The sequence below is a fragment of the Bos taurus genome, chromosome 11 (genome assembly GCF_002263795.3).
Source record: "Bos taurus isolate L1 Dominette 01449 registration number 42190680 breed Hereford chromosome 11, ARS-UCD2.0, whole genome shotgun sequence".
Classification (NCBI taxonomy): Eukaryota; Metazoa; Chordata; class Mammalia; order Artiodactyla; family Bovidae; genus Bos; species Bos taurus.
Window position 1 is genome coordinate 36592806 of NC_037338.1, and position 24686 is coordinate 36617491.

At 36.1% G+C, this 24686-nt stretch overlaps 1 protein-coding gene across 2 annotated transcripts in view; it reads right to left on the reverse strand.

The window, feature by feature from the left end:
* The window catches only part of PSME4 (proteasome activator subunit 4), a 100235-nt gene that overhangs the window by 19964 nt on the left and 55585 nt on the right, over positions 1-24686 (reverse strand). For both annotated transcript variants that reach the window (NM_001205952.1, XM_059891311.1), the window contains 17 exons: positions 18952-19007; positions 18010-18066; positions 17751-17806; positions 17557-17655; positions 13329-13391; positions 12958-13053; positions 11511-11642; positions 9807-10016; positions 8327-8463; positions 7435-7488; positions 7174-7303; positions 6486-6567; positions 5060-5213; positions 3975-4044; positions 3327-3452; positions 2647-2799; positions 508-612 (listed from right to left, as the gene is read on the reverse strand). In NM_001205952.1, the coding sequence (NP_001192881.1) occupies positions 508-612; positions 2647-2799; positions 3327-3452; positions 3975-4044; positions 5060-5213; positions 6486-6567; positions 7174-7303; positions 7435-7488; positions 8327-8463; positions 9807-10016; positions 11511-11642; positions 12958-13053; positions 13329-13391; positions 17557-17655; positions 17751-17806; positions 18010-18066; positions 18952-19007 (1780 nt within the window). The remainder of the gene's footprint in view (positions 1-507; positions 613-2646; positions 2800-3326; positions 3453-3974; positions 4045-5059; positions 5214-6485; positions 6568-7173; positions 7304-7434; positions 7489-8326; positions 8464-9806; positions 10017-11510; positions 11643-12957; positions 13054-13328; positions 13392-17556; positions 17656-17750; positions 17807-18009; positions 18067-18951; positions 19008-24686) is intronic.

Below are 24686 nucleotides of genomic sequence, written 5' to 3' on the forward strand. Positions count from 1 at the left end.
GCCATATAATTCTGCAAATAAATCAGACATCCTTACTTTAGAAATATAAACAAACCTAAGTCTTGAGGAAGAAAATCAAATTAAAACTTATGGGTGAGTCAAATCCAAATGTAGCTGATGTTAGGAAGAGCAACAGTGAGAAAACTGTCAGCTAATCAGACTGTTTTAAATCAAAGTACAACTGCTCTGCACGTTTCTGTTGTCAAAAATGACACCTATAACCTTGTATCATCTGGCTTTTACTATATATAAGTGACACTTCTAGGTATATGAGTTGGCTTGTCATTTAATCTAAAAATGCAATTATCATGGCAAAGAAGGTATAATTATTACTTAAGAGTTATCACTCAAGGCTTGTTTAAAAGGCTAAACAGCACCATCTCTCCAGTTATGTAAGAGGACAAAATTTCAGGATCAAGAAATATGAGATTTTACATATTTTGAGATAGGGTATGAAATAGTTTGAATAGATCATTAGTGAGACACAAAAATGAAGAGAAAACTTACACAGGATGTTGCTATACAAGTTCCCCAGTCGTTGTAAGTTTCTACTGTAATGTTGGACAATGCTGTTCGAAGTAGAGGACATAGAAGTTCCCAAAGCTTCTCCACCTACTCAAATAAAATATAGAAGTTAACGATACTCAGAACACTTTTCTTAAACTATCTGTTCCTGCAAACCCACACATACAAATACACAAACTGATCTTTCCTTTATTTCTTAAAAGACCCAAAGAATTGAAGAAGGTACCATGATACATGAAAACATGGCCAGATAATACGGCAATTTCCTCCCCTCTTCCCCCCGCAAAAAAAAAAAGAAAAGAGGAGACAACTTATATGGTTCTGTACAAAATCTCTCCTACTATTGAGAAGTTATCTATTCAAATGTCTGAATAACATAGTACACTGAGCTAAAACAAAACCTCAATCATCTCTGTATTTTGCATGCTTACAGTCACAGGATTGAATTCTAATACAGGAACCAATGACATTTCAATACAATTTAGTATTACCTGAAAGCATCATCTTTACATTCCAAGTTTTGGGTTATTATAAATAGCATTTAAAAATGTGTTCCAGTTACACAGGCAGTGAATATATGGGTCTAAACACTGAACTGCTTCTCATAGTTTAGTGAGAGCACAAATATCCTTGACAAAATGCAGATTCTGATTAATTAGCTCAGGATGGGTCTTGAGATCCTACTTTTCTAATAAACTCCCAAGTGATGCTTAAGCTACAGGCCCATGAACCCTACTTTAGTCAAAAGGACCTATGTTAAGACAAATGGGGAAGAGATGGTTTGTGATAAAATTTCCAGTTTAGCATTAGACTCTGAATAAAAAGGAAAACAAGCTATATTTTATAACAACTAAAAAGGAAAGGAGCTGTATTCTGGGATTGAGGTAACTCAAAAATGATAGAGAAAGGATGACAAGGCTACATATTAACATATTTACATAAAACTGCTTCATGATATACCAGGAAAATGGCAATGTTACAATCTAACAAATTCTTTTATTTAATACATGATTTGAATAAGTATAAAATAATATATTAATATATTAAAAAGTGTTCATAATCCTCCTACGTGTAATTAAGTATGAATGTTTTCAGGCATTCTGAACATTTTACCAGGTTACTTTCAGTCTAGTGCATTTTGCTAGGAAAGAAACTAACCTTGAGGTGGATATGTAAAACTTAATCTTACAATTCAAAAGAGGGATACTCAAAACAAGGCTGTCAAATTCAAAACCATCTACAAGACCAAATGAGTAAAGCAGCACAGAGGCTAAGAGAAAAGACTTCAGGAGAAGCTAGAGAGCGCCTCATGAAGGGAGACGCTCATGCACAGCCCCAGCCAACTGATACAGTGCAGCAACATGGGAGCAGGGTTCTAGGAGCTTCCTGTTTTTCAAGAGAAACTAAAGTTCTTTTTGCATGACATACCTGGATGGAAAATAATTCAAATTGTAAAAGATATTCAGTGCCACCTACAGAACATGACTCTGTGACCTATACTCTAAAGCAATGGAGAGTCAAAAGTGAAAGCCGCTCAGTCGTGTCTGACTCTTTGAGACCACTTGGACTATACAGTCCATGGAATTCTCCAGGCCAGACTACTGGAGTGGGTAGCCTTTCCCTTCTCCAGGGGATCTTCCCAACCCAGGGATCAAACCCAGGTCTCCCGCATTGCAGGCAGATTCTTTACGAACTGAGCTATCAGGGAAGAAAAGCAATATGGAGTCAAGCATTTAATCTTTTAGGTGCTAATATCATTTTTTTTTAAAAGATGCGTGTCTCCTCGGTGCAGCAGTGAAAATGTTTTGATAAACACATACTCTGCTGTCCATTTTGGAGGGCATGGGCACCGCAGGCTGACCCCGTGGAGATGAGATAAGCACACAGGACCACTGGCTGCTCCACTGCTGTTCCCACCACCATCCCCGTCAGACACCTGTCCGACCACCTGCCGCCTCACTCCCTCAGCAGGACTGCTGGCCCCAAGGTGGCACTTGAACACAGGCAGAGGGGCAGAGGAGGCTGAGGGGACTAATCCAGGTGTTAATACCCAATGCGTTGGGAATTGCTACACAAATGGACAATGCAACTTTAAGAAATGTGCTCCACAAATTACATCACCTTTTCAAATGTCCAATGCTTAGAGCCTCTGATTAAGCCAGCTATAATTTCTGCAACACATCGCTGGGTGCTCTCATGTGAATCTGCAACCAAACGTTCTAAATGGGGCTTCAGAACTGGGAGGAAGGCATCATCAAAATTTCTGAATATACCCTATGCAAATAAAGAAAAAGTTCTTCAGTACTCAAATGACTACATCTCCATTATAACATGCTCATATTTGTTTACTATATTACTACTGTGCTTAAAATAATCTATGTTCTCACCTTAGAACTTAACTGCTTTAACAATGTAAGTTAAAATGATAAAACCACTTGTTATTTGCCACATCACATTAAAATATAATCAATGAAATAAAACTTAATAATCTTTCTGATCTTACAAATATCACACACACCTCAAGAAAAATCAAACAAATATGAAATGCATACAGTCTTGTGGGTTTTGGTATTTTATCTCTACTGCTAATTACAAATATTAGAGATAAACACTAAAAAGCCTGGTTTTTTGAATCCTAAACCTTAAGCCAAGATGAATACGACAGGCATTACTTCTAAAGTAATTTTAAATAAAGGTAACAGGTGACTAAACTCAAACTTTGATCAAATACTTTACAACTCACAAACCTACAAACTGAGAATCACTAAGCTTTATGAAAAGGGTATATAAATAACAGTTACCTTAAAGAGGCAAAAACGTCGAGGATTAAATTTATCTTTTCCTTTTCTGTCTTCTAAAGATAGAAAGGTAATTAACTGTTCGACAAATTTAGGATCAGAAAAATGATCAAATATAATCTGTTCTGCCTATAAAATTGGAAAAAAAAAAAGAACATTCAGGGATTAAAATTTATTCAAAATTATTTCCATATTTATAAACTACCATAAGTTAAAAGTAAACTTTGTTCAGAATTACAGAAGCTACAGCATAAACGTAACTGAGGAAGACATAAATTTAAAATTCTTCAAAATGATAAAGAAGTTCTATGAAGACTGAGAGGTTCCAACTTAAATCTATAAATAATTATTTACTGATTATCCACCATTTATATGCAATAAAAAACTAAAAGTCAGTACCTAAGTGAGTGCTAATTAGGCAGTTGAGAGTGACTTAGAGACATAAGCCTTGTGACAGCTGGTCCTAAGAGAAGGGAGGAGGGTTGGGGCAGGGGGAGAAAGGGAGTATACATTTGCCAGCACTTACTGTACTACACTGCAGGACACAAATTTGGGGGAGAAAAACGTGAACTAAGTTCTAATAAATCAATAGCCAAAAGCAAGACGCATGTGAACCAGGTGTGTTCACAAATGGTGAAATTAGATGCTTACCTCTGTCAAATCCTCCCTGCTTCTGCCAAGCTTAGGTTGCTCCTCCACACCAGCATAAACAACCATATTCCTACACAGTAAGAGTTTGTATTGGTAACACACGTAGATAGAAAACAACATTAGAGCTTCATGGATAAAAAGCATGAGATGTCCACCAGCAGACGAATGGGTAAGAAAGTTGTGGTACGTATACACAATGGAATATTATTCAGCCATTAAAAAGAATACATTTGAATCAGTTCTAATGAGGTGGATGAATTGGAGCCTACTATAGAGTGAAGTAAGTCAGAAAGAAAAACACCAATACAGTATACTAATGCATATATATGAAATTTAGAAAGATGGTAACAATGACCCTATATGCAAGACAGCAAAAGAGACACAGATGTATAAAACAGTCTTTTAGACTCTGTGGGAGAAGGCGAGGTTAGGATGATTTGAGAGAACAGCACTGAAACATGTATATTTTCATATGTGAAACAGATCGCCAGTCCAGGTTCGATGCATGAGACAGGGCGCTCAGGGCTGGTGCACTGGGATGACCCTGAGGGATGGGATGGGGAGGGAGGTGGGAGGGGGTTCAGGATGGGAACAGATGTACACCCATGGCTGATTCATGTCAATGTATGGCAAAAACCACTACAATATTATAAAGTAATTAGCCTCCAATTAAAATAAATTAAATAAAATACAAAAAAAAAATCTATCAGGTCGCGCATCCTAATAACATAGATTACTAGGGTCAATAAAAGACAAAGAAGTATTTCTTGGGGCTGGTTTAGACAGGTGTAGTATTTTTTTAATAGGCAAGAATATAATTCAAAGCAACTATTAACAAACTCCTTAGAAGTGTAACGGTAGGACTAAGAAAGTCTAAGGGAAAGACAAGAATAGAGGCAGGATGAGGCACAGCACTGACAAGAACAAAGAAAAGAAGAGCGGAAAAGCTAGAGATTGTGTATCTTTGGTGACAGAGTGCCTATGCTTCAACAGCCTCAGAACGTCCACAGAAATCCAGATGACAAAACAAATTTTATTGAAGATAAGCTGTTCAGTAGTAAGGTGCGTGGCAAGCTGCAACTTACTGTGGCCAGGTGTAGTATCCCCAATGAGTTTTTTCCACAAAGCAACTTGACTCCCATTCTTTTTTAGTTCTTGGTATGCTTTTGCTATCATAATGCAACCAGTGGTTATCAGGCCTATCACCAGCAACAATCTGGGTGGGTTTAGGATATCCACCTAAGAAAAAGACAATTACATTTGATGAACTTCAAAATATCTGTGCAATAATTATTCTCAACAACCAATCCATAGTGCTAGTGTGACTTTATCTTCCTAACAAGATTCTATGAAAATTCAGTCAAGCAAAAAACCACATACATATGAAGCATTTCAAATCAGAAGAGGAAAAATGGGCTTATCATCTACTAAATGGTGCTGGGATAGTTATCTGAGGGGGGAAAAAAAAAATCAAGTTTGATCCGTACTTCATTCCTTTTACCAAAATTTAAAAAATTGTTAGGTTTGATTAATTCAATTAGGCTTGACTTAATTACAAAGCTCAAAGAATTCCCATGTATTCTTCAACCAGATGGCTTCAATTTTTACATTTCACCATGTGTACACTTTCACATTCTCTCTCTGTTCCAAAATAAAGATGGTGGCGCATAGCTAAACTCCCCTCCTAAAATGGGGTAGGGAGGAAAACTGAAGATAGCTGTTTGAATATCTCAGGAGTTACCAGACATTAAAAAAAATTTGATAGTCAAATGATAAATTTGGTTAGGATTTGGCATGCTCACTGCTGAGGGCCTGGGTTCAATTACTGGTCGCAGAACTAAGATCCCAGAACTAAGCATGAGGTGCAGCCCCCCCAAAATATTTCCCCTTCCAAAATCAAATTAACTTTGCCCCTAAACATTTATTGATGAATTAATGGTAATGGTATTTAAGTCTGTGAAATACTGTTTGAGAAATAACTAGTACAACTGCTTAACTGGTGAGATAAATAAGAAGTAGATAATGTGTATCCAGAGTGTGTAAAAGGTACACATTTTACGTATTATGAAGACATAAAGAGCCATCTGTTTTATAAATATCGTTATCACTAGTTTTTACCAGGTCAACTGTTTTCCCTTTATAATATTATTTCATACTTAGAATTAAAATCTTCCTAGGGGCTTTCCCTGGTGTCCAGTGGCTAAGACTCTGTACTCCCAATGGAGGGAGTCTGGGTTTGATCCCTCGTCAGAGAACTAGATCCTACATATCACAACTAAGAGTTTGCGTGCTGCAGCTGAACATCCAGCATGTTAAAACAAAGATCTTGCGTGCTACAACTAAGCTCTGGCACAGCCAAACAAATATCTTTTTTTAAGTAAAAAAAAATCTCCTATACTTCTATACTTGGTACAGAAAAATATGTGGATCAAGAACTATAATTTATTCATTTCAAAGAAGCTTTCCAAGTCTGACTAAGAAGTACTATTCATCACATTTGGTAATACTTACTGATTTCATAGGGACTGATGGTCAGTTTTTTGTGGGTTCTTTTTAGCTGCTTAAGAATGCCAGCAACAGCTGAGATTGCCATCTAGAAAAGAAGCAGGTAAGGTACATTTTACATCTCTCAAAGGGCTGCTACCTTGACCCAAAGCAGAAGCTGAGTTTTGTTTCTCTCAAAAGCAGAGAAATACCTCACCCACTGACGGCACAGTCATGTGAGTGCTAACTCTGATTTGGGCTGAGTCGTTTGCAGTTCTTACTGTTGAACCCTCAACCCATGCAAGGCTCTGCCTAAACAACCTGTATCCTTTCTTTGTTCCTGCTTATTCTTCCTATCTCAGCCTAGACATTTCTTCCTAGGGATCTTTTCCCAATGTGCCAGGCCAGGTCACCCGCCTCAGATAGTTTTCAAGTAAAACCAAAAATCTTTATCCCTCAGACACCTTTTCCTTCCTGTAACATGTTATAATATACCTGTGGTTAATTTTTCAAAGTCAGGCTGTCCAATAACCTATAAACGTGTTTCCTGCTATATCCCCAGTGTTGAAATTCACAGCGTCTGAGAACACCTCTTCATGTATTTGTTGGATGAATTATTACCATCTCTGATCCAAGAGAGGTAGATTTCAAATCAATATACTTCAACATGTAAAAATTCTCAAACGCAAGATCATAGCTAAAATAAAATATGTACCTTTCGAACTACAATTGCATCATGGTTGAGATTCTCAACAAAAAAACGTATGGCACGAAGAGGCAACACTCTGTCATCTCTCAAGAGTAGAGACAAAAGCCCAATGCCTATATGCTCAAATTTCCAGGGCCTGAAAAGGGGAGAGTGGGAAAAAAATCAGAAAACACACTAATAGTCATTCATGGTCTTCAGGGTAGAAATCCCCTATAACATTGAAGATAAAAGCATTGGGAATTAAAAAAATACTTTTTTTGCACTTACAAATTTCTCTGCTCCACACCATCTAGCAAAGTGTTAACCAAATTTTCATAGTTCCTTAAAAAAAAAAAAAAAAAATTCAGGTGAGCTACTATTTTAATACAATGCTAAGATGAATATCAAAAATGTAATTCAAATTCCTACCAAATTCACCGTCCTCATTACCAGACTATAAAGGGTCTGATGAAAAATAAGCCAGAGTGAAGTAAGCAGACGGGTGACATGGAAATGAAAATAAGAAAAGAGAGGAAAAAGTAGAGAGAGAAAAAAAAAGTAGTGCTAGGTACACTGAGCAATTGAACTGTTCCTGGGTGGGCATTCAAAAGGAAATCTGTGAGTGGTGATCAGGAGTGGTCTACCTACACAACACCCAGGTATACATGAGGTAGACTATAAAGTTTTTTATTTATATAGAAATGCTGGGAAAAAAATTAATGAGTACATTTATAAGGCAAAGAAAATAATAAAGTTGGGAAAGCTCCTGCTTAAGTGTTACTGCTGAAGTACTTTGGTTCCAAAAATCTAAAAGCAATTTACTAATATCGTGATAACAAATTCATATAAATTTGATCAAAAGCTTACTACTGTAAGAGCTATGACAGGATAAATATTGAACTTAAATTTAAGATTTAATGAGTGGAATATGTATACTATAAGAAAAATTAATTCATGTTGAAAAAAACATATGACATGATTATTTTAAGATGGTGTTTTTCTATCTCCATAGCTAAAAGTGACAAACAGATCTTCACAATAACTACCTAATATTTTGGTATCTCTTCAGTATTAATGTGTAAATTTCATTAGGTAGTTATAGTGCATCGCTATTTGAGAGAGATTTACAACCTACTGTCTATAATGTTACACATTTGGATAAGCAGGCATTAATAATTACCTCAGGGCATCAACATTCCTCCCTTGTTGGCGTTTAAGTCCTTCTTTAATTTCTTCTGAGCTAAGCATTGTCTGGTTGATAGAGGGGTTTTTTGATTGTTGAAGTAATTCTGCTATTCCAACACATGACTCTGGAATCTTATTAAAAAGAAAAGCCAGGAAGAAAATGAAGTATGGACATACCGTGGATAAATCTTAACAACATTATGCTAAGTGACAGAAGCCAGATATAATTGGCCACAAATTGTATAATTCGATTTACATGTAATCTCCATAATAGGCAAATTAACAGAGAAAAAGAGCAAGTCAGTAGTTTCCAGAGCCTAGGGGTATGGGGACAGAGAAGGCGATGGCACCCCACTCCAGTACTCTTGCCTGGAGAATTCCATGGACGGAGGAGCCTGGTGGGCTGCAGTCCATGGGGTCGCGAAGAGTCGGACACGACTGAGTGACTTCACTTTCACTTTTCACTTTCATGCATTGGAGAAGGAAATGGCAACCCATTCCAGTGTTCTTGCCTGGAGAATCCCAGGGACGGGGGAGCCTGGAGGGCTGCCGTCTATGGGGTCGCACAGAGTTGGACACGACTAAAGCGACTTAGCAGCAGCAGCAGCAGCAGGGGTATGGGGAAATGGGAAGCAACCATTATTGGGTATAAGGTTTCTTTATTTGAGTAATTATAATGTTCCAGAATGAGAGTACTGATGGTTGTACAACCCTGAGAATAGACTATTGTGATTATAAGCACACAACTGTTTTGTTAAAAAGGTTTTTGTATGTGAGTTACATCTCAAGTTTAAAAAAAAATTTAAAAAGAAAGTATAATCTGACAGTTACAAATAGAGTATATTTTGCAAAAAAGGTATACATTTAGAGCAGAGGTTTTTAAAACTGAGGACAGATGTAAAACAAAATAATTTCAGAAAAGAGGGGGATTCAACTGTACTCACATCTCTTACCCATCCCCAATTCTGTTGGGTGTGTAAATAGGCATTTGAAAATTTTTAGATGATAATCTGCTCTGCATCTTCATCTTAGCTCTATTGAACCCGATACTTACTTTTTCATTTGTCAAATCATCCAATTTTAATTTTCACTATAAATTATGAACCCTGTAGTCAATCTTCTGTGACTTTGACTAGTGAAACTGACCTCCTAAAACAGAACCAATTTTCAGAAAAATGAGGCCACAGATATACAGGGAATAATGGCAAATACCAACAATGTAATCTACTTTGTGGCCTCTTGGTAGAAAACCACACAGTTCTCTCCTGGCCATGCTTCAACTTTCTACTTCTCCCTGCCATTTACAGTAATGATCACTAAAGCATTAAAAGGAAAGAGAAATAAAATGCTTAAAAAAAAAAAAAAGAATCAAATGCCAAGAAAATGATTACTGAAAAATAGACAAGAAAAATCAGAGCATTTTAACAAAGCAGTGTTTGCACTAAAGTTTGAATTTAAAAAATGATTTTGCTTACTGTGAAGTCCAAGCCAATTGTTTCATATTGCCGATGAATCTTTTCTGCAAGATCATCAAACAGCCTCACTATCGATGGCTTTTCCAGGGACATTGCTTGGCTAAGCCCAGAAGAAACAATTGCTGGCCAAGTCTGTACAATACAGTCCCAATCATGAAGGTTTGCCAAGCATACACCACTGTGATTTCCAAGGAGACAATACAAGGCACCCTGCAGGGAAAAATGAAGTTGAAAACTAAGGCATGGTTTAGTTGTAGCCAACAAACCTACATGTGGTTTTCACATCTACTCAACACTGATTATTTAAATGCTTGGTATTGGTTAGTAAAACAGGTTCACACATTTAACATGTTACTTAAGTGCAATCCATTAATATTTTCTCTAAGTCATTTAACAGATGGTTAGCTCAAAGAACGGCTATTAGTATAGAAATGTAAAGATTTGCTTTTATTAGCTTCCATTCTAATTCTCTGCTACTACATTTATAAAGGCTGTGAAATCTGCCACTCTTTGCATTTTAGGGTATAATGCCTGAAGTACTTAAAAAAACAGTAGTTAAATCTGGTTGCCAAAGATCTCCCTAATTATATAAAAATTAGGTTACTTAATTATACTGCATACTTTTTATTAATACTAATAAGGTCCATATAGTCAAAGATATTATTTTCCAGTAGTGATGCATGGATCTGAGAGTTGGCTGCCAAAGAATTGATGCTTTTGAACTGTGGTGCTGGAGAAGACTCTTGAGTTCCTTGGGCTGCAAGGAGATTAAAGCAGTCAATTCTAAAGGAAATCAATCTTAAATATTCATTGGAAGGACTGATGCTGAAGCTGAAGCTCCAATAATTTGGCCATCTGATGCATAGAGCCAATTCATTAGAAGAGATCCTGATGCTGGGAAAGATGGAAGACAGAAGAAGGGGATGACAGAGGATGAGATAGTTGGGTGGCATCACTGACTCAAAGGACATGAGCATGAGAAGCTCTGGGAGAAGGTGAAGGACAGGGAAGCCTGAGTGCTGCAGTTCGTGGCGTCACAGTCAGACACAACTGAGTGACTGAACAACAACAAATAGGAGTTCAATTAATCAAAATGATTCTGATGACAGTAGATTCCTCTTTTTAAGGTACCCTATTTTAGTGACGATGTCCTCAAAGGCTCAGCGAGCAAAGACTGCCTGCAATGCTGGATACACAGGAGATGCAGGTTCAATCCCTGGGTTGGGAAGATTCCCTTGAGGAGGAAATGGCAACCCACTCTAAATATTCTTGCCTGAGAAATACCATGGACGGAGGAGCCTAGCGGATTACACTCTATACGGTCGCAAAGAGTTAGACGTGACTAAGTATGCATGCATTTTAATAAAAAGAGACATTAGGATCAAATCATTTTATTTCCTGAACATTCACAATTCCAATCTGGCTTCTTAACCACCTTGGACTCTAATCCTCTTTAAGGTTCTTATAAGGTCACTGTAACTTCGATTTTACTGATTTCACAGTTTCCAATTTTAATCTTACTTGACCTGTCTGATTTTGTCCATTTAAACTGCTCTCAACAACATATCACCCAGTGAGTTAGACTGTCTATAACCATCTTGAATTAGATACCTGCCTTGGGGGTCAGCAATTCCATCACTGTGAAATTCTTTCAACTTTTCTCCACAGCTGAAAAATTTTGCAGTAAAAACAAAAACACTGTACCTTGAACTGCTGTTGAGTGACATCTTGTCTATCAGGTCGTAAGAACCCCAAAACCAAGGGAATGATATCTCTGCAACAGAAGTTATACGCTCCCAAGGCAGCAAAAAATGTTTGCTGGGCCTTATTTCTGACCTAAAGAAAGAGTAATGAACAGACGCTTATTAAATGGCAGAAAAACGACAAAAAAAATTCCATATGAATGTTTAAAACAAAGCAGTAGTAATTTACATGCTGTTGTAATAACAGAAAAATATACCAAAGCACATAACAAAAATGAGTAAATAATCATCTTTTTATCAGAAGGAAAGCAAAGTACCACCAACTACATCCAAAGTTTAAGTTACACTCATTCAATCATTTTTGGTAAAAGAGAGACTGAATGGAACTGATATGCATTTGTTCAGTAACATAATCAGCAGACTATTAAACTTTTTATTCTGAGTTATTCTTAATGAGAAAAGTCAGACTGTCTTTTGTGTCTACATGAGGAAAATCAAAGACTTTCCAAAACACAAAACAACTTAAACTTTTTAATGCAAACCTTAGGTATAGGCCACATATTTTGAACCCAAACAAAAGATTCAGTATAAATTCATAACCCATGAACTAAATGAACTAAATTACATTACTAAATGTAATGAACAACAGCTCATTATAGTAAAAAGCAATACACTGTACATTTTTCAAACTTTTAAAAATAATACTTCAGGCAAAATCTCTGGGTTAGACTGGTTTCCTAATTTACAGACTCACTGGCTATTTATAAATCTCTTATGAATTTTTGGTCCTATGCTACCTAAAAGGATGCACCCCACAATTCACATGGTATCAGCTTCCTAAACTCGGGCATAATGGCATGGAAGAATTATATGGTCTTCAAAGGCTGGTATTCATAATATGATTTAAGTGGTATCAACATTACACTAGCTACATTAGCATTATCTACCTTAGTTATATTTTTCAAAAAAAAATTTGAGAAGCAATTATAAACAGCAAAAATAAATGTTATTCTAAAAAGAGAAGCAAAACTAATTTGAATATATTTGTAATTTAAAACAAACTTTTGGTGCTAATAAATTATTTAAATCCCCTTGTTAAAATGGGGATACTTAATTTTTTAAAAAAACTTTTTATTCTATATTAGAGTGTAGCTGATTAACAGTGCTGTGACAGTTTTAGGTAGACAGCAAAGGCACTCAGCCATACACGTACATGTATCCATTCCCCTCCAAAACTTCCCTCCCATCCGTTCTGCCACCTAACACTGAGCAGAGTTCCACGTCTTTTACAGTAGGTCCTTGTTGGTTATCCATTTTAAACACAGCAGTGTACACATGACATTCCCAAACTCCCTAACTATCCCTTCCTTAAAATGGGGATACTTTAGATGGAGTGTTACAAAATGGGTAAGAGGGGGACAGGCCCAGAGTGTGTGGACTAGCCTTACCTGACTGTATGAACTTGTAGATAAACGAAGAAGATCTCTAATCATCTCTTGATGTATCTTTTTGTATTCGCAACCCTCAACAGTTAGTGTTCGCAGCTAAAAAAGAGACCAGTGTAAATCAAATCTCAGAGTTTTTAGTAAAAGTTCATTTAATTATGACATAACACCAATAATTAAATATGTATCTGAAAAAACTGTCATTTAAAAAAAGTCATCATGGTGAGTTCCTTGGTGGCCTAGTGGTTAGCATTCCAGGTTTTCACTGCTGTGGCTCAGGTTGAATCCCTAGCTGGTAAACTGAGGTCTCACAAGCCGCATGCAAGGCATGCCCCTCCCCGCAAAAGGTATCTTGATTTGAAAAAGCTATTTACCTCATGCTGCAACATTACTCTGTCAATCAATAGTGCTCTGATATGTTGTTTTTTCCCATGGAGCTGAAAAAAAGAGTAGCAAACACTTCAACATCTTCCATGAATGCCTCAACAATGGGGTCCTCTGAATCCCTTAACAAAAAATTAGCTCAAAGAAGGTACAGGAAGGGCTTGTGGGCAGTATTTTGTAGGTATTTCACTTATACTAAAATAATATGAGACATATTTAAAAATATATTATTAATTTTATGGCTAATTATAGGAATATTCCCTTTAAATAGCTCATCCAACACTCACTTTTTCTGATGATTTATTAACAAATCCATGTGTGGGAGAGCAGTGCAGCTGGTCTTTATTCACCCAAATACAATACTAACACTATAAATACAACACCAGCCCCTAAAAAAAGTTGACTCTATTACATTTATAAATAGCCTTTCTGGGTAATTGTATATGTTTACTATGGAATATAACATCCTTTACTTTTGTAAAAATTATCTTTAAAATTTTCCCCTACCCTCAATCTTCTACCCAGTCACTAAAGGAAGAAGTCTGGAACCCAGATTCCTCTTTATCTCATTGGTTATTAGTTCAGTTCAGTTCAGTCGCTCAGTTGTGTCCAACTCTTTGCGACCCCATAAATTGCAGCACGCCAGGCCTCCCTGTCCATCACCAACTCCCAGAGTTCACTCAGACTCAAGTTCATCGAGCCGGTGATGCCATCCAGCCATCTCATCCTCTGTCGTCCCCTTCTCCTCCTGCCCTCAATCCCTCCCAGCATCAGAGTCTTTTCCAATGAGTCAACTCTTCACATGAGGTGGCCAAAGTACTGGACTTTTCAGCTTTAGCATCATTCCTTCCAATGAAATCCCAGGACTGATCTCCTTCAGAATGGACTGGTTGGATCTCCTTGCAGTCCGAGGGACTCTCAAGAGTCTTCTCCAACACCACAGTTCAAAAGCATCAATTCTTTGGCACTCAGCTTTCTTCACAGTCCAACTCTCACATCCATACATGACCACAGGAAAAACCATAGCCTTGACTAGATGGACCTTTGTTGGCAAAGTCATGTCTCTGCTTTTCAATATGCTATCTAGGTTGGTCATAACTTTTCCTCCAAGGAGTAAGCGTCTTTTAATTTCATGGCTGTAGTCACCATCTGCAGTGATTTTGGAGCCCAGAAAAATAAAGTCTGACACTGTTTCCACTGTTTCCCCATCTATTTCCCATGAAGTGATGGGACCAGATACCATGATCTTCATTTTCTGAATGTTGAGCTTTAAGCCAACTTTTTCACTCTCCTCTTTCACTTTCATCAAGAGGCTTTTTAGTTCCTCTTCACTTTCTGCCATAAGGGTGGTGTCATCTGCGTATCTGAGGTTATTGATATTTCTCCCAGCAATCTTGATTCCAGCTTGTGCTTTTTCCAGCCCAGCGTTTCTCATGATGTACTCTGCATATAAGTTAAATAGGCCGGGTGACAATATACAGCTTTGACGTATTCCTTTTCCTATTTGGAACCAGTCTGTTGTTCCATGTCCTGTTCTAACTGTTGCTTCCTGACCTGCATACAGGTTTCTCAAGAGGCAGGTCAGGTGGTCTGATATTTCCATCTCTTTCACAATTTCCCACAGTTTATTCTGATCCACACAGTCAAAGCCTTTGGCATAGTCAATAAAGCAGAAATAGATGTTTTTCTGGAACTCTCTTCCTTTTTCCATGATCCAGTGGATATTGGCAATTTGATCTCTGGTTCCTCTGCCTTTTCTAAAACCAGCTTGAATATCTGGAATTTCATGGTTCACGTGTTGCTGAAGCCTGGCTTGGAGAATTTTCAGCATTACTTTACTAGCGTGTGAGATGAGTGCAATTGTGCAGTAGTTTGAGCATCTTTGGCATTGCCTTTCCTTGGGACTGGAATGAAAACTGACCTTTTCCAGTCCTGTGGCCACTGCTTAGTTTTCTAAATTTGCTGGCATATTGAGTGCAGCACTTTCACAGCATCATCTTTCAGGATTTGAAATAGCTCAACTGGAATTCCATCACCTACACTAGCTTTGTTCGTAGTGATGCTTTTTCTTTTTTTAATTTAAATTTATTTATTTTAATTATAGGCTAATTACTCTACAATATTGTATTGGTTTTGCCATACATCAACATGAATCCACCACGGGTGTACACGTGTTCCCAATCCTGAATGCCCCTCCCACCTCGCTCCCCATCCCATCCTTCTGAGTCATCCCAGTGCACCAGCGTAGTGATGCTTTCTAAGGCCCACTTGACTTCACATTCCAGGATGTCTGGCTCTAGGTCAGTGATCACACTGTGATTATCTTGGTTGTGAAGATCTTTTTTGTACAGTTCTTCTGTGTATTCTTGCCACCTCTTCTTAATATCTTCTGCTTCTGTTAGGTCCATACCATTTCTGTCCTTTATCGAGCCCATCTTTGCATGAAATGTTCCCTTGGTATCTCTAATTTTCTTGATGAGATCTCTAGTCTTTCCCATTCTGTTGTTTTCCTCTATTTCTTTGCATTGATGGCTGAAGAAGGCTTTCTTACCTCTCCTTGCTATTCTTTGGAACTCTGCATTCAGATGTTTATATCTTTCCTTTTCTCCTTTGCTTTTTGCTTCTCTTCTTTTCACAGCTATTTGTAAGGCCTCCCTAGACAGCCATTTTGCTTTTTTGCATTTCTTTTCCATGGGGATGGTCTTGATCCCTGTCTCCTGTACAATGTCATGAACCTCCGTCCATAGTTCATCAGGCACTCTATCTATCAGATCTAGGCCCTTAAATCTATTTCTCACTTCCACTGTATAATCATAAGGGATTTGATTCAGGTCATATCTGAATGGTCTAGTGGTTTTCCCTACTTTCTTCAATTTCAGTCTGAATTTGGCAATAAGGAGTTCATGATCTGAGCCACAGTCAGCTCCCGGTGTTGTTTTTGTTGACTATATAGAGCTTTTCCATCTTTGGCTGCAAAGAATATAATCAATCTGATTTTGGTGTTGACCATCTGGTGATGTCCATGTGTAGTCTTCTCTTGTGTTGTTGGAAGGGGGTGTTTGCTATGACCAGTGCATTTTCTTGGCAAAACTCTATTAGTCTTTGCCCTGCTTCATTCCGTATTCCAAGGCCAAATTTGCCTGTTACTCCAGGTGTTTCTTGACTTCCTACTTTTGCATTCCAGTCCCCTATAATGAAAAGGACATCTTTTTTGGGTGTTAGTTCTAAAAGGTCTTGTAGGTCTTCACAGAACCGTTCAACTTCAGCTTCTTCAGCGTTACTGGTTGGGGCAAAGGCTTGGATTACTGTGATACTGATTGGTTATCAAGCCCCTGCCAATTCTTTCGTTTTCAAGTCCCCTTAACTCCACCCTAGCACAGGCTATGCTTTCCCATCTGAACTATTACTAAAGCCTCTTGACTTCCAGGCTTGTTTGCCTACTGCTTATTCTTACAGCAGTGGCAGAGCTTTTTAAAATCCACTGAATTTAATATTGATCCTTTCAATATTCACATCAGATCTACTCAAGAACTTTTAATGACTTCCCCACTGCTGAATGTAAAACTGGAGCACATTCTTGGGACAAAACTAGAACTGACCTAGTTTACCTCCTGCCACTCTTACCTACAACTAGTGTTCCCTAAGGCATGCCATGTTGGTACATCTCCCTGCCTTTCCCCATGTCAATCTCTTTGTTTAAAATAAGAAGTACCCCATGCCTAAACAACAAACTCGTAAACCTTTACAGTCTCAATTTCCAAAAAAAGTCTCCCAATGAAGAACTGTGCTATGATCATCAAATGGTTGATTTAAGTTATTCTTTCTTCCGTGCTTCCAGGAAATCTTATATTGATCTCTCCTGGAGAACCAATTAAGATTAAATAAAACACAATGCTTTAAATTCATGCCTATGGACAATTCCTACTTTTCATCCCTTTAGGCTCTTATATGATAGTGAGAATGCAGTTGCCAAGTTATCATACTCCAAATTGCCATTGAGAGTTCGGAGACTAGCACGGAAATTGACAGAAGAGGTTCCAGTAAAGTATATTTATTTCCAGGATCCTTTTGATTATACCAGGATATAGTATTTGAAAATCTACTATTTTTACGTACAGGGAAACTTCCTCTGTATGCTGAACAAATGCTAAATTAGATGGTTATATCAGTATTATATACCTTTAAAATAAATTCTGAGTTTTAAGTGAAAATACTGACCCGATTTTCCATTGATTTCTTTACTAGGTTAAAGCTTTTCCAACGAGAGTCAAATTCATGCTTGTGAGATCCTTGGAACTGCAAAAGGTCTCCAATAATCTGTGCCAAACAATTTCAGATTTTATATTTAATGAGTTGTCACATCAAATCTGGTCATATTAATAACCATGCAACTGTGTAAATAACAATTGTACCTTTATGATAAGAAATAAGGACTTGGTATCATCTTCTGAATTATTAAGTATGTGGTCTATAATAGGAGGAAAAGAATTTTTGTTAAAATATTTTAAATTACCATAGGACTCCTGATATACTAAAAAAGAACGGGGGAAAAAAAAACCCACCACCTGATATTCTCACCATTTATAATTTTTAAATGGTTAAGTAAAAGCACATATGCTATAAAATTTCTAAATACTTAGTAAAAAAAAATAAATACATGTATGTACTTACTAAGAAGTTTCCTTATGACCCTAGCAATTGTTTCTCGGTAGTTCTCTCTGGATAGATCTATTTTTAAAAAATGAGAAAAGGCATTTTACACACACTGAATGCAGCCCAGAGCTTTCAAGTTTATACTAACAGTTATGTCAAGAAGAGATAATGTATCCAGGAAGAAAATAAATGGGTCATGGAAAAGAATCTAAAAAAAGTAGATACATATGTGTAACAGATTCACTTTGCTGTACACTTCCAATTAATACAACACTGTAAATTAATTACAACTATATCTCCAATAAAAAAAATTTTTTTTAAATGGGTCTGTCTTTATCACAGTTGGTTAGTAGCTTGGCATGATACAGAATATCTTTCAAAACCTGCACAGTTATAAGAACCTGCTTATAAACCTTTATTATTAGGCAGGCAAGGAGGAGGGAGACAAAACTGTCTCTGCCAATATTTCAGAGGCTCTAGTCACTAATTACGGACCAAAAATGCATAAGATTCTTTAATCAGCTGTGGTGACCCAAATCAAACAAACAAAAATTACATTAATTAATATATGCAATGAACTCCAATGTTAATCCAGCAATAAGGAAGTGTTAAATTTATTAATGTTAGATTCAGAACATTAAATTAATGCTAAATGTTTTGCATAAATCGAATATATAAGGGTTTAGCTCAAGTATAAAATAACAATTCTAACCATAAGTGAGCATTACAATATATGGAAGTCTCCCTTTGCACATAGAAAGCATCTATCCTTTAATGGCTATTCTTTATATAATAATTTCCCACTTTCTCCAGAAAAAGCAAAGATAATATTGTGTAATTAATATTCATTTTACATAGAGACTAGAAAAGTTGTAACTACAGAATTATCCCATCTTAACTCTTATAAAGTAACTGATAAAAATAATCCACACAGATTTACTCAGATTAGGATTCACATACCATATTCAAGTCCAGTATATAACTTTGTCTCTTCCAAAGACACCATACTTGGTACCCTGTATAAAGACAAGAATGCCTGTATTTATTAACAATACCAAAAAGGAGGTTTAAAGGGAAAAATGTCATTGCTAGAATGTTTAGATGATCATCTTTAACACAGATCTCTCATCTTCAACACTTCAATTCTTTACTCTAGCCTTCTGAAGACTAATGGTCTATCTGTTTCAGTAAATACAGTATTATTCATCTTCAAAAAAATGTTAATTAAATATAATGACTTTTGGGGGGATTCACTGCCCAAATGAACATAACACTGATATTCAATATACAAGTGTAAAAGCTTAAGACTGATGATAAACATTTATACAAGAAAAAGTAAACTTTCAATGTTATAATAATGGTTAAAATAAACACCAAAAAAATCACCATCAAATTTTACTGTAAAATATACAGCAGACAAGCTTCTTTAGATAATCATTACTCTTCCTCTTACAACCAGCTAAAGTGATCTCTCCTAACATCTGCAATAAAATATCACTACTTCTGAAGATGTTCAGATGTAAAAATACTACATTCAAAGTCACATTTTAGGTACCTAAGGACAGATTCTACTGGGGAATATGAATTTTTATATCTGAAATATAAATTTTCTTTAATGAAAAACATTTTATTTCAAAATATGATTCAATTCAATAACTTTTTATAAACAAAGATTTTAATACTTTCTAGGAAAAGGAAGAAAGGAGCAAATTGCCAAGGAAATATGAGATAAGCATATCCTATATAGGCCTAATTAGTAATAAATAGAGGTTTTATAATTATTGCTTGTAATTCATGAACTACTACTTGTAAAGAAGAAAAACACTATTTTTAAATCAACACCCCCCGCCGATACTGTATTTTTTTTTTTTAAGTTGAGCTAAGTTATCTCTATCCTAATAATTGGTTGCTATGGATTCTGGGATTTATCTAAATGGGTAAATAACATTAAGATTACTAAAACCCAATTATTTAACTATGTTCCTTGCTATGATGTAGCGCCTAGGACGGCAATAGTACTGTCTCAAGTTTCAAAACTAAATCTACAGAATATAAACAAAGAATGGTAATATTTCTTAATATAAAATGTTAATTTGCTTTTCAGAGAATTTCAAGTTCAAATTCAAATTCTTCTTAAAATCTTGTTTTCACTCCATAAAGTTTCAGCTTTTGGCAACAGCATGCAAACTTGAACATTCTGTAAAAATGTGTATGATTGAAAAATATATATGCATAGAGTCTAGTCAGTAAAAAATAAGATCAGATTCTTTCACAGTGAACTTCAAGGGGAGTTCAATATCTTTACTGAAATTAGATTTCACCAAGAAAGAGAAAAGGCTGTGCTCAAAGAATAACAAGCATTAGGCATAAAACTGTTAATCCCCAACCCCACAGAGCAAGGGAAGTACTTGTCACAAGCTATCACAGGAGAACACAGGTCTCCTCCTTGCTGCTAATAAACGTAATACAACTGTACCTTGCCCACCCCATGCCTAGTACCACATAATATTGAACCAAGCATGCATTCTAATTATTGTCACAAAACTACTCTTAACAAATGAGTTTTTAAAAAGCAATCTCTATAATAAACTATCCTGAAAATTTTTGTACTGTATCAAACACACAACCAAACAAAAGGCTATCAGTTAGGAATCTGAAATATTTTTTTAATATGCCTTTCTGATTCTACTACTGCCAATTAGACTGCTGCTGCTGCTGCTGCTAAGTCGCTTCAGTCGTGTCCGACTCTGTGCGACCCCATAGACGGCAGTCCACCAGGCTCTCCCGTCCCTGGGATTCTCCAGTCAAGAACACTGGAGTGGGTTGCTATTTTCTTCTCCAATGCATGAACGTGCATAGTGAAAGTGAAGTAGCTCAGTCGTGTCCGACTCTTCGCAACCCCCTGGACTACAACCTACCAGGCTCCTCTGTCCATAGGATTTTCAAGGCAAGAGTACTGGAGTGGGTTGCCATTGCCTTCTCCGAATTATACTGTAACCATATTTAAAAACAAGTCTCATCTAAGGGTCCCAATGCTAATTGTAAAAATCCATGTGTCACTCTGAACTGTTTCCCTATCAGAAAATTGAAAATATTATCACTTATTAAACAATTATTTAGAAACATATCAACCTGTATGGGATTTTAAAATATTTAAGTAGTTTATTTAAATTAAAATGGCTTCAGCTTTTACTTTTAAAACCTGAATTAAAACACATCTTACATATCTCAAGTGCATAGAAGGCATCTGTTTAGACATATATTTCAGCTTCATCTGTTTTTATCCATCTCAAGTTTCTTTTATGCTTATTTATCTAAGATTCAGCTTTAATTGATCTCTTATTTAACAAATTAATTAAACTGTACTGACAACTTTGACACTGAATGTTTCTCAGTACAAATATTTATATTAAATATTTCTTCTGATCTTTCTTTAAAAGAAGAATTTTCTAAAAGAAATCTCTCTCCATTACTCATAAGACTCGTATCTCTTTGTGGCTACTACATTTTAAGTCTATGTGTGCTGGGCTGTACTCTCCCATACTTAAAACTGCTCTTGTAACTTTTAGTTATGTACATAATCTTTGCCAAGTAGATTTAAAGTGCCATCAACAATTATAGATCTGCATTCTGACTAAATACTGTAGTAACAATACATATAATTTAAATCAAATACCATGACTCCTCCACCTCAAGTGAAATTCATTCTACTCATTCATTGGTTCATTTTTACAAACAGTAATATAAAATTCTGACAAACTCAACACAGCGTATTATAAATAATAGTAACTATACAATAATAATCAAGTTAAATCAGGTTCACAGCAACTACACAGTACCACCAAGCCACCTAATTTGTAACAAAATGTGTTTAACATTTGCACCACTTAAAAAACAAAGTTTTCTACAACGATGTTATTTGTACCACAGGATGACAATCTTTAGATCTGATTAGAGTAGAACTATCAAAATAATCACTGGTGGGAAAGAAAGGATGATGAAAAAGGAAGAAATGACCAATAACATAAAAACAAAATATACAATACAAACCAAATACGCAAATGGAAGCTAGCTGAACTGTCACAGAACTGCAAACAATAATTCTTCCTGTCTGTAAGTGGAAGAACAGCTTACCCTTCCCCAAATCCCTCCCCTCCCAAATGAAAACAAACATAAAAGGTATAAAAGCCAAGCCCCTAACAGATCTTTTTTTTCCCCTCAAGGTAACAAGTGTTTCACAACAGACAACTGACCTATTTCTGTGTTCTGTTATCCTGTTCAATCCTGGGCACCGGCAATAGCTATAAACACAAATGAAAGGCTGGCTCTTGCTCTACCATGTGAAACGGTTTGCCAAGTAAAGAGAACCTTACATACCGCTAGGTTTAAAATGAACTCGGAGCCTAAGAACTACTTCCATGTCTGACACACAAATTTTTAAAAATCAATGAAAACAGTCAGAAGGTGAAATAAGGAGAAAACAGGGTTACTCACCGTGGAGTAGTAACTGTTTCCTTTTCTGTGTGCAGCTCCCCCAGCAGAGCTGGGTAGTTTCCTGGAGGTGCCAAGAGAGGTTAGCTAGCCCTGCCCCTCAGCGCATAACAACACATCCTTTCACATATTCATGAAATGGTCTCAACTCTTAGACCTTAAGTATGAATTTTTTTCTTTCCAGTAAAAAGTTAGTAAAAGCTGAGATCCTAAGAATGATTTAACTAAGAATGACTTAACAGATCTATCAGAGAAAAGGGGGCACAAAGTAAAGAAGAAATATTTGAGATGAAAAATGATGACTCCTCTACCTTGAGTAACCCTGTTTTTACAGATGTTAGTTTTTTGCGTCCTGCGATAGCTGGTTAGACCTAAAAGAGTCTAAAAGAATGGACTGCAAAAGGAGAAATTAATGACGATTTGAGGATTAAAGGCAAGTGTCCAAAATTCCTATATGACCCTGAAAAGACATAATCCAATTTCCACACCTTTAAAGGCAGAACTATGAGTATAAATTATATCACAGGTATTTCTATGACATCATTAACTAAAGGTTCCAAGAGCAAAATAGAGAGGTCACATTTTAAGATTAATTCAGTAACCTTGGTATCTGACAAAACTGTTAAAATTTCACACTGAACTAAAATAATTTACTCTTAATTACCCTCAAAGGCCCTTATTTCATCCATCCTTTGAAACAGTAAAATTTATAGTATGTACAAGATACTTAGTAACCTTATAATGCAAAAGGCCAAAAAGTACAATGGAGATACCATTAGGTATGTAATTAATACTTAGGACAATCAACTCATCTCATCTAAGCTTTTCATTTTTTTTTTTTCAGTCTCTATAATTACACAGCACAGAAAATTGTTTTTCACATGTGGTAGCTATTTCCCTCAACAATGGGGTTTTGAGACCATCCCATATACTTTATCAGGAACTAAGAGTTCCTTACAGGAAAATTCAGAACTAAACTCATGGTTTTTTATTTGCCAGCAGACTAATACTACTAATACATGTGCAAGACAAACTTAATAATAAGTGATCTGACAAAAAATAATTAAAGCAGCTAGAATATTTTACCTGAGATTTATGTAAAAAAAAAAAAAAAAATGTAAGGTTAATTTTTTTTAAAAAAGAACTAAGGTGCTAGGTGCTTCCAAAAATTGGTCTGGTATTTCAGAAAATGCATTATGTCCTACAATAGCACAGCCAATTACCACAGTCACTCTTGACATTAACAGGAGTGACTTCCTCAGACATCTCAGGCATTACACTAAAGCACTGGTCACCGTTACGTGTTTCCTTTTCTCCCCAACTAGGTACATTTTATTCTATCTCCTTTGGAGTAACTCATGTCCAAAATAGAGAGTTCTTTTCATCTCCTAGTTTCCAACTGACCTGCTACTGATCATCTCCAAGAATTATGCTGCAGATCTTCTTCCTTCACACTAGGCAGTATGATTTACCATCACAACAATGCACCATCAACTGACACTATTTGATTAGCTCTTTCAAATCAATTTACACTGAAGAGATTTTAATAATTATTGACTGTACTACGATAAGCGTTTTAGAAATTTAAAAGGCCAACTTTGTTTTATTATACTTTGGTGAAAACTATCTTACTATCTGCAAAAAAAAGGTGAAATGTTATATAAAGTCAATGTAAAAACTCACACATTGCCAAAATAAATTAAAATTTCAGACGAAGGTGATCCCAGTTAGAAGTTGGTTTAAAAAAAAAAAGAATTCTGTTACAAACTAATTCAAGCCCAGGGAAGACTTTACAAACTCTCTTTTCTTACAATTCAAAGGCAAAGAAATGCTCATTCATCTCTGACTGTCCTTTGTATAATCATGACCCTGAGTAGGGTATGTAACTACAAAGAACCCTAAATATGTGTATCGTTCAAGGATTAAAATGACTGAAGTTTTCCTTGTTTTATATTTTATTTCATTACTATGTGCTATTAAATATACAAGAAAACATTTTATATTTAAAATCAAAACATTAAAATATATATAAACATATTTATATTAACGTAATTTTGTATTACTTCATTATATTTTATTACGTTAAATTTTTACTCTAAGTGAAAATTCTAAAATACAACATGTTGAACAAATATTTATTTATTTATTCATGGTTGTGTTGGGTCTTAGTTATGGCACAAGAGCTCTTGGGTGCGGCGTGAAGG